The following is a 10,964-nucleotide window of genomic DNA, read 5'->3' as shown; positions in this document are numbered from 1 at the left end:
TAAATATAATATACCCAATAATAAATAACAAAATTCAACAACCAAAGAATATATAATATTAAAATACATTATTGAATATATTAAATAATACAAGTTTTTTATTTTATTAATAGAATTTTCTTTTTATTATTATTATTATTAAAATTATTATTATTTTTATTTTTATTATTATAATAATTATTAAAAGATATATAATATTATTAACTTAATTACTTTTATTATTTATAATAATATTTTATATTTTTTAATGTTATAATTATTTTTAAAATATTTAATAATAATAAATATAATATATCTAATATAATATACCCAATAATATACTCAATAATAACAATAATAACAAAATTCGAAGAAAAAAAAAATTAACTAAATAGAAGGTCGCATCCCGAGGATGCAACCATCTAGTGAAGTAGAAAAAATTTACCATCGGGAAGTCGCATCCCCATATTGCGACCTACAACTGAAGCTAAAAAATAGAACAATCTAATATTTTATTTTGGAAGTAGGACATACTAGTATATAACTTTCAAAAAAAAAAGATATATATATATAAAAAACCCGTTGCCGGTGGCATTAATACATATTCATAGTCATAGAAATGAAACCACGGATAGAAAAAAGTGTTTGTATCATAAAAAGTATGTTGAGTTAAAAAATATGCTGTTTTTTTAGAGAAATACGCCGGGTTTTTTTTTTTTTTTTTTAATTTTTTAATTTTTTTCTCTGTAGAGAAATATGTTGTTTTTTTATTATAAAAAAAGGATGAAATAGTGTTTTTTTAAAAGGGTATAATCTTTTGTTTTGATTTTTTTTAAAGAGGTTCAGCCAACTTTAATAATACACATATTTTAAAAGCGGCTCCGTTGATGGTGTCATTTTGTTTTCCAATGCAGGCAACTATAAAATATGTTGTTTCTTTCAACAATTCAAATAAATAATTAACTAAACATAAGTATAATTTATAATTTAAATAATAAATAATTAATTACAGATTATACTAATAATAAAAACTTAATATACTTAACCATCTTCTAATGATCGAAAATGACAAATTTGTCATAAAACAGAGCTTATAATATTATAATTAATAATAATAATAATAATAATAATAATAATAATAATAATAATAATAATAATAATAATAATAATAATAATAATAATAATAATAATTGGAGGTGAAAAGGTAACTTCACTATTTAAAAGTAATTTGTGAAATTTTGATTTACGATAAGCACTCCATATTAGATATATTAGACTTAGTATGATTATACTTTGTAATCACTGATTCTATGAAAATTTGTTTTTGAATTCATTTGATTCCTTTCTGTTTGTAGTGATATTTCCTTTGGTAATGATTGGATTGAACTTACTATTATATGGGAGATGTCATTTCATATGGATATCATCTCCGCGTAACTAATAGAAAATTATGGTTTTACAATTCGAAAGTAATTTTATTTGAAATGTATTGACAATTCAAAAATAATTTTATTTGAGATGTATTACATTTTTTAACAGAAATTCAAATTTAATATGTATGAAAGTTTAATTAAAATTTAAGATCAACTCATGAAATATATATATATTTTCAATTTTTTATTTATCGTATTGTGCATAACCCATACTCCCTTTCTCTTTCATTTATTGGCTACTTTATCATCAAAATCTTCCCTCCCTTTTCTTTCTAACTCACAGATATAACTTAAATAATTAAATTAACATATTAACTATCATTAAAGAAGAATTAATCTATGATAGAGAGTAAATGTACCTAAAATATATCCTAAAAAAGAATCATCCAAAATTGTTTTGCAGCAAATTAAAATCTAAGGTTGGCAATTGTGATTGTTAGGGCAGATACCCGCAAACAATCAGTTGAATCCAACGTATTCGCGCAATGAACTATTACGAAAACAAGTTCGCAAATCGCAAACTTGAGCATTTTGTTTAGTTTCAGTTTGAATTTGTTAATTGAGATCCCCGAACCAAACTTGTTCTTCAATTCTCTTCTTCTTCTTCTTCTTCTTCAACCAGCTACTGAAACGACACCGTTTCAATCAATGGTGAAAGGTCTGCACGGCCAAAACCTCCCTACCGATGTAGCGCAGGTGGTTGATCAGTTGGAGCGCCACTGCTTGGCTCCTGATGGATCTCTCATCTCCAAGCCTCTCTATAACGATCTCCAACTTGTACTTCTCTTTCTCTCTAAATAATGCTTTCTATGTGTTTGTTAAATTGCCCCATTTAATAATTGGAAACTGGGTGCTTCATTTTATAGTTCAAAATTCAAACTTTTGTTGACCCATTTTGCTAAATATATAAAAAAAAACAAAATTAAATTTATTTGGGTATTGAAATTTTCTGTTTGGTTTGTAGGCCAGAGAGGAAATGTGCAGGGAAAGACTTCGGTACCTCGAAGCCATGGTATGTATGTTTATGTATGTATACACCTATGTAGCATCCACACTTCATATTAAAGGTGTGTTTTGTGTCTAACATGTGTAAAGTTTATGTTAGTGCTTTATAGGTATACATAGATTATGTAGCACCAACACTTCTGATCCAAGGTGCAGCACGACATTGACACATTGATGACATTCAATTAATTTTTTTTCTCAAAGTATTACCAATGTTGACGTATCAGTGTCCGTCTCGTGTCAGTATTCGTGCTTCATAATATTATACAAATATTGTTAGGCTGTGTTTGGATTAAGGATTATAATGTGGGACTGAATATATGGTTTTTGAAATTGGTAGTATGAATGTGATTAAGTTTAGTGTGAATGTGTTCCTTATTTTAGTGATTTATAATTTTTGATGTGGTGGATTTGGTTGCAGGCTATATATTCTGAGGCCATTGCGATGGTGGAAGAGTATCATCAAGCCATTTCTGTGTCGAGCATTGGTGGAATTAGAGATACTGGCGGTCTTTATCCGCAGTTTGGATTGAGAAACACTCCTCAGGTTTTGAAATATTATCACTGGAAAGTTAGTTTTATTTAGAAACAATATAAGACCTGTGTGAGAATGTTGTTGGTTTTGGTACTTGAAAATTTGAGTCATGAACATGGAGGGAACAATTACACACTCTTTACAAATGCTATTTCTGGGAATGGTGCATTATAATTAAATGAATCATCTCTTTTCACTCCATACCTTAAATCTTAGGTTACATAGAGGGAAGTGAGATTTGAACAGCATAATAATGAAGATATTGATTTTTGAATATCAGAATAGGTTACATCATGGGTTACATGTTTGAGAATAATGTTTATTGTTTGTAGTAAAAAATTTGAGTCATGATCATGGAGAGATATACTCTTTACCAAATTCTCTTTGTGGGAATGGCGTACAATATGGATAATCTCTTCACTACAGACATCTTTGTTTACATGGAGGGAAGTGATATTTGAACTGCATAATAATAATGAAGATAGTGGGAATTTTAATTTATATGTAATGGAATTGCAAAATAGAAAGATTAATCTATTAAGAGATTTGTGAAATTTTATTTTAATTTAGATGTTATCTATATTATTTTCTGTAAATTTTGTTAGAATATGTTATGTTATCTTTTTATTTTTATTATTGATATTTCATGCTTTCATATTTATGCATTGTGCATTAAACGCCTTTTGGGGGCACTGGTCTTCATTGATTTAAATGAACATGTCTGTATATTGTCAGGTTTATCAGACATTAGAACACCAAATGATTGTCGCTGAAGCGGCTCAACGATTGAGATTACCTCTTATATCCAAAGATGGAGAAGTTCACGATGAAGATATTGAAAAGCTAAGCGTAGTGTCTCGAAGCTCCCTTGACAGTGCTGGCACCAGCACCGTGATCAACTCAAGCATGAATTCTTCTAATTATTCCACTCCAAACAGCTCTGTTAACGGGGTTAATTCTTCTCTTGCTTCTATGGATCCAGTGGAAACTAAAGTTGGTGGTGTTCCTAATCGTTTTCTCGGAATTACACCTGCATATTTGTGGCAAACTCAGCATCAACAAACACCTTTATCTGTGGTATGGTATAGAACATAAACCAGTCAATGAAAGTTAGCTTCTTAGTACCTTTTTTCCTGTGATAGTTTTTATTTTGAAGTGATTAGCTTGATTACGTTTTTCATTATTGACACATAATCAATATCTTTAGGATATGACAGAATATCGCATGTCTCTCTCACGTGAGGTAGATGCTCGCTTGAAAATGAAATGTGACAAGTTATCAGATGCTTTTGTATTGGATGACAACGGTAAGTCTGAATTGAATATTCGTGTGATAATATGGGTATGTAATGGTGAATTGGTGATTTCCTCTGATTTATAATGTGGTTCTGCTAGCTGATACCTTGTTTCTTGATCTAGATTCATCATCATCCGGTAGTCAAAGTTCAACTTCACGGCTTCCAGAAAGGTTTGAGCTTATTCAAGTAGCTTAATTCTCTTAATATTTAAGATTTGTTTTGGACAGAATGTTTTGGAAATTCGTATTCACTAGTAATTTGTAACATAAAGAGTTCTCATTTTTTCACTGGCTAGAGGCGTAAGTACGCAACATAGGGCTTCTACGTGAGAATTGCATATATTTAAGGCTTTAAAGGCTACTTCCCAGTTTCAATCTTTTGTCTTGAAGAGTTGAGACATGTTAGTCTCTGAATAGATGATCAATTCTAATTTAATGACCGAAAGAATCATGTCTATATTTTTGCAAAAGATTTTTGAGATGTCTATATTGATGGCAACCACCTATTTAACTGTTAAACCTAGTATACTCACAGTTTCCTTTAATTTTCATGATTTGGGATATAAGGATCAAGATTTAATTAATTTTTGGTTTCTATATCCCCACAAGACGAGAGTTGTTTTTTTAAATCTCCTTTTAGTTTGGATTCTAAGTAGGATTTGGCTTACATTTGCCATTGCATATGTTTTATGCGAACCACATATTTACGCTGGCGAAGGTCTTCTTTAATGAAGTAGCAGAATAGTAATGTATGAAATGCATGCTTCGGTACTTGATTGTTCATACTAGAAATGTATCTGTATACTAAAGCTTCTTTCTCTTTTATGTTGTTTTACTAGAGTGAAGTTGTTGATTGAGGAGATTGAAAGAGAAGAAGCATCACTGAGAGATGACCTTTATTCCGCTGATAGAAAATTCGCTGAATATTATAATGTATGTGGATAAGCATTTGGTACAAGAATCATCTCTCTTGCTGACACAAACATTTCCCAAAAATCTCCACATTGAATCTGCGGAGATTGCATGTGTGGTTTGTTATGCTTATATGTTATACTACCTCTGTCCCTAAATATAGAATCCTCTTGAGATTTTTTTGTCCTTTTTTATAGGCCCCCCCCTTTCAGTTTTTCATCTGTATTAATTATTTTCTTAACCAATATACCACTAATTATGTTACATATGTTTCTGCAACCTGTAATTTACTATGATAGAGAAATAAGATAATTATCTTTCCTGAAGGGTAAACATGGAAAACAATATTAACTGTCAATAAATTTAAAACTTCTATAACTTTTTTAAATCTCGTGAGTTAGTCAACGGGATCCTATATTTTGAGGATGGATATAGTATTTCCTTGTTCGGTCTTGTGTTCATGGCGGTATAATGTAGATAGTTAATGTCATTACTCTTTATCAGGTATTGGAGCAGATACTTGGGGTGCTTATTAAACTTGTCAAAGATTTGAAGTTGGAGCATCAACATAAATATGTGAGTATTTATTTTTCACTAAATTCCACTATGTGTATAATTAACAAGGATTGATCTTGACTTGACTTCCCAATGTGTTTATAGGATGATCTGCAGAAAACATGGCTCTGTAAAAGATGTGAGACAATGAGTGCAAAATTGAGGTATGCTTTGCTATCGATTACCTTATATTTTTTCATTGTTCTTCGATATTAAAATGCTGTCATGTTTTTTAACTTCAAAATAACGAGCGCTGACTATAGAAATATTCCCAAAGGGATTCTTTAGTTTTTGTAAATAGACAATTTTGCTTAATGATTGATATCAGTGTTATCAATGGTGGTGCCATGGCGGAAAGTGGTGGGCCGGTGGCGGGATTTCAACAATCTGCCATGAACATTTTACACGTGATGGCTGCTATGGCGGCCAAAAATAGAGGATTTTGGGCTCTCCGCCATGGACCGCCATCGACAATACAGATTAATATAACAGAACATGTATAATATTATAACATCTGGACAATGTAAGACTGGCTTGATCTACTTAAAGGAAAGTGATTTTGGTTCTAAAAATTATACTGTATGTTAGTTTGGATTTTATACATGCACAGAGGTAGTTATTAGTTATTCAAATATTAACTTGGTTCAAGCTCTGTCACTTTGGTCAAACTGCATAATTTAAGTAACATGGATTGTAGAATTTGTTGTAATACAGGTTGCAGTAGTTCATTCACAGATAACTCTAAAACTTTGCTGGATTTATGTCACTTAAATTTCCCTATTATTTGATTCTAGTCATTTGCCTATTATTTGCTTAAGAGAAACGCTAAATGGTACAAACGTACCTTCTCACGAAACGCACAAACCTGGCCATCTTTCGTGGAAAAACTTTTGGCTCTCTCTCTTCTTTGTTAGCCCTCTTCAACTTGAAAAAGTGCAGAAGAAACAGGGCAACTGAGAAAGCAAGGGAAACATTCGCAGCTTTCTTTCACTAGGGATGTTGCTCCCGTTAGGAAACAAACCTTTAGTTAAGTAAGTCGCTTTGCAATGGGTTGCAATCTCTTTAAACAATTCAACCTTTTTCTTGTGACTCTACTCCTATCATTCTTCCGCATAGGTAACTTCTCATCCCAGTTAATTTGATTCAAAAACTGTCTCATTAAATTTTTTCATCTTGATAGGAATATTTTAGTAATTCAAACTAGAAGGCCAAAGTCCTCCAAGCACTTTTACTCCCTTGAGCTTCTTTTGATCTTCTGCACATAACTATTAATTATCAATTTCACAAACTCTCCATGTTATTAAGTTGCGGTGACGGTTGCAGTTATGCTGCAAACTTTTACATTGTAGAAAAATATGGACAAATACGGCCAATGCTGCGTAAATTGCAGCTACGATGTCGTTACGGAGACTTTAAGATCCGTAATATTGCGGTCGCAATTGCATTTGCAAACCGCAATTTAAAACTATTGTTCAAAGGTTCATTGAGTTTAACTGTGAAGCAATGACTCTTAAAAGAAAACTGCAAAGCAATGACAACAACCATGGTTCGTATAGATGGTGAGGTGCGGGTCGTGAACAGTGCAGAACTTGAGAAAATGGCAGCGGCAACTAATTAGAATATTGGGCAAAACAGAAAAATGTGGTGCAACATAGATGGAAAATGTGATTAGAATAGTTTCATAGAAATTGGTTTCGTACTATATAGCTGCGCTGTTTGTTTAATATTAACTTTATATCCGTATTCCCATTATAATCTTCCAAAAAAGCATAGCTTCGAAGTCTAGTTCATTAAGAGACAACTTTGCTAATTCAAGAAGTCCAACACACCACTATACTCTATTTTTCTAGACAATAACCAAATCCTCTGCCTTTTTGTATCCATTTTGTTTTCATCAAAGAAGTATGTAATTCAGTTCTGCTCACTGCATGATGAACGACTTAAGAAAAAAGCTCTAAGGCAAGTTTTTGGAGTTGTATATCAAATTATCAAAGCCGTACTTTAAACAAATGTTCAATAGTCAATAATTTCTTTTAACAAATAAAGAAGTTGCAGGATACTCCTTTGAATGTATCTTGGAGGATTTTGTGAATGTTGATATTTGTTTTCTTAACTTTGTATATTGGTATTGGATATACAGGTCAGCAGCGATACTTTGGCAGTTTTAGACTCTCTAGAATTCATAGAAACTAACAAAGAATTGGATGGAGTTCAGTGATAAATAACATGGGGTTAAATGTTTAAAGGCATATCTCTTGAAATTTTTGCTTCCTAAATTAAGATGAAATAGTATGTATTATAACTAAGTTCTGCTTTTTTGTGTGTCACTTTAACTGTTTTCATATATGAATTGAATTATACATAACTATTATATGATAAGCATTTACACTAAAAGCACTTAATTAAGATATTATTCAAAGGAAGTTATTTATTCAAACAAAGTGATAGAACTCCAAATTTTAAGATAAAGAAACTGTAATTTTATAGATTGAAAGTGATGAGCATCAAGCTCTACAATGGTGAAAAGCAGAAACGGAAAGTTAAACCAGAGTTCTATGAACTCCTAAATCAGTGCTAAGCTCCTAAACCAGGGAGAAATATCTCCTAACCAATTGCTAGCAACTTTTCTGAATGACTTCCTAACTTCCCCTCCCACTTTCTTACAACAGAAATTCCCTAAAATCAAGAGATATTCTAACTAACTCTTATTCTTTATGCAGCTCCTCTATTGGGCTAAGCCCAACATGTAGTATCCTATCAGAAAGCCTATACATAATTACATAACTTTGCAGTTCTATTAAATCATCAGCAATTTCACAATGTCAGTTTTGCCAGGTTCTGTTATCTAATAATTTTGATATCTGCAATTGCATGTCAGGGTTCTAGAACATGTTCTCCTCCTTGAAACTTACACTAAGGAGTCTATACCTGCCCTTCATAAGATAAGGTATGAATGGTGAAACCTCTGTAACTCTATTCCTGATTTAGGAACTATCTCCTCTTTAAATTCTAATAAGCCATTTCCTTTAAATTTTTAGGAAGTATCTCGTTGAGGCTACTGAAGAGGCTTCTATTGCATATAATAAAGCGGTATGTTTCCATGTTTACGTTTCCGCATTTGGATGATTTAGTGGTCTCTTTTGGATGACATATGCCATGAATTAGGCTCTTCTCAAGACGAAAATGTGACTTCATTGAGACATCAGTTGTTGTGACAGTAGCTCAGAACATGTCATACCTGTAGAGAGCATCTTGTCATTCATTATGCATTGAATTTAAATCCATTGATGTCTTTTAAATAGTCATTTTTCTTTTGTAAATGTTCCACCTTAATAGATATGGATGCACCAAGAACTTTTAATGAGCTCATAATTTCTCATATGTTCAAATTCAAGTTGATAATAACTTGGTGCCTGATTACTTTGTGAAAGCATTTTCTATTTTCAGGTTCTTAAATTTGTGTTAATTTTACTTGCTAACAAAGAAAATGTGAGCCTCGTGAAGTGAACAATTCTTTATTTCTGAAAATAATGAAAATGATGAATAAATGTTTTTATTATTTCTAGGGCATCATCTCTAATTAGCATTTCATTTTGTCTCTGTCACAATGGTCCACTTCATGAGGCTCACATATTCCTTGTTAGCAAATGAAATTAACACAAATTTAAGAAAATGAAAATTGAAAATGTTTTCACAAGATAAACGGACCCTTACTAATTTCAAGGACAAAATTAGTGATTCACCTGTATACTTATAAAACTGGTGCAACTTTATAAAGATGTGAAGTAACAATATCGTCTGCATCATATAAATGTGAATTTTTTTGTGCAGAAGAGTAAGAAAATTAGTGTTGCTAATATTTTATTTTGACAATTGTGGAGTCTGTGCCTACTGCCAAGGGTTGACAATTAAAGTCTTATCTAATACCTGAGACATGATCTAATTATTTCTCTAGCATTGAAATAATTTTTAGAATATGGTTTTGGTTAGTAGTTACATTCTGGTTACGCAGTACCAAAATTTATAGTTGATATCATTATGATTGTATTCTCCTCCATTGTATTGATCATTCATCATGTATGTATTGGTTATATATACTGATATCAATCCCTGTACCAGGTTACTCGTCTGCGTGAGTACCAGGGTGTTGATCCTCACTTTGACAACATTGCAAGACAGTACCACGACATTGTAAAGGTGACAATTGTTTAGCTTAAACTACACACTTCATTCATACCAAATGTTATAGATACGTCAATCAACTTTTCATTAAATTCTCAAATTTTTCTGTTATACGAAAATTGAGAGGATATAGTAATGGACCAAGTTAAATTGAAACTACTTGAATTTCAGGAAAAAAAGCACCCGTTTATATCATTATTTCAATTTCCTACAGAAATCTTCTACTTTTAAAATAAACTAACAAGTTCTCATGTTGATCAAATTGTGCAGAAATTGGAGAACATGCAATGGACAATCGACCAAGTCGAAATGGATCTGAAACGTTTGCCGGATAATGCTAGTACATAGAAGTTTAATGTTGTGTTCATTTAACATGGTTTTGTTGTCTATATGTGAATGGTGTTAAAGGCATGACCCCTTTCCTTAACCCTGTATTTGTTGTCACTTCTGATAGAGATAAAGACCATTTGGTTTGAAACATCATTCCATTGTGGTGCATTAGGAAGAGTGAGTTGATATATTAATCCAGAAAAAGCTAAAGGCTATGAAAATCAACTTAACGAAACTCACGAAAGGCGTGGTTATTGAAGTAGAGTTACTTTTCTATCTTTATAAACTGTTTTTTACAACACTCTTCCTCTGTGTATGGTAAATTGTTGGCTTAAGTGTTCACCTTTTCAATTTAATTGAAGGGCTGCAACATTTTTGCCAGCTTGATTTTGTACTTCTGAATTCTTGAACTTTTCAAAGACTTTAAATTTATGTTTAATTAGATACACAAAAGTATAACTATGGAGGTGAATGTTCATTTAACCTTTTTTATTGAATTATAACTTCCGGTTGTGTATTTGGAGGTGAAGAAGCAAAATTAGAGAGTGGATGAGCATTTGCTATAAGTAATGATAATCAATTGTAAGAGTCTTGTTAAGTGGGTATTCATACATTAATATGTATTGTGCCCAGATCATTGGCCCTTTCCACTTGACCATTGGACTGCTCTTTTTTGAAATGCAGAATTGTTGAACATTTACTCAATGTGGGGATGAAGTTTTTTCTTCCTTTACCA

At 31.6% G+C, this 10,964-nt stretch overlaps 1 protein-coding gene across 1 annotated transcript; it reads left to right on the top strand.

Moving 5' to 3' along the window:
- The first annotated feature begins 1,828 nt into the window (after positions 1-1,828).
- On the top strand, positions 1,829-10,487 carry LOC101512734 (AUGMIN subunit 4). Its single transcript, XM_004500013.4, has 13 exons — positions 1,829-2,189; positions 2,377-2,424; positions 2,839-2,964; positions 3,688-4,029; positions 4,160-4,259; positions 4,372-4,420; positions 5,089-5,182; positions 5,666-5,737; positions 5,822-5,880; positions 8,595-8,663; positions 8,755-8,806; positions 9,836-9,913; positions 10,169-10,487. The coding sequence occupies exons 1-13, from the start codon at positions 2,061-2,063 to the stop codon at positions 10,244-10,246; spliced, it is 1,296 nt and encodes a 431-aa protein (XP_004500070.1). The 5' UTR covers positions 1,829-2,060; the 3' UTR covers positions 10,247-10,487.
- Positions 10,488-10,964: the final 477 nt, after the last annotated feature.

Source organism: Cicer arietinum, chromosome 5, assembly GCF_000331145.2.
Source record: "Cicer arietinum cultivar CDC Frontier isolate Library 1 chromosome 5, Cicar.CDCFrontier_v2.0, whole genome shotgun sequence".
Lineage (NCBI taxonomy): Eukaryota > Viridiplantae > Streptophyta > Magnoliopsida > Fabales > Fabaceae > Cicer > Cicer arietinum.
This window is presented reverse-complemented; position numbering and strand designations above follow the sequence as displayed.

Coding starts and splice junctions, on each gene's coding strand:
- LOC101512734 (XM_004500013.4), top strand. CDS start 2,061: ATGGTGAAAGGTCTGCACGGCCAAAACCTCCCTACCGATGTAGCGCAG. Junction 2,965..3,687: donor GATTGAGAAACACTCCTCAG/GTTTTGAAATAT, acceptor GTATATTGTCAG/GTTTATCAGACATTAGAACA. Junction 5,881..8,594: donor ACAATGAGTGCAAAATTGAG/GTATGCTTTGCT, acceptor ATTGCATGTCAG/GGTTCTAGAACATGTTCTCC.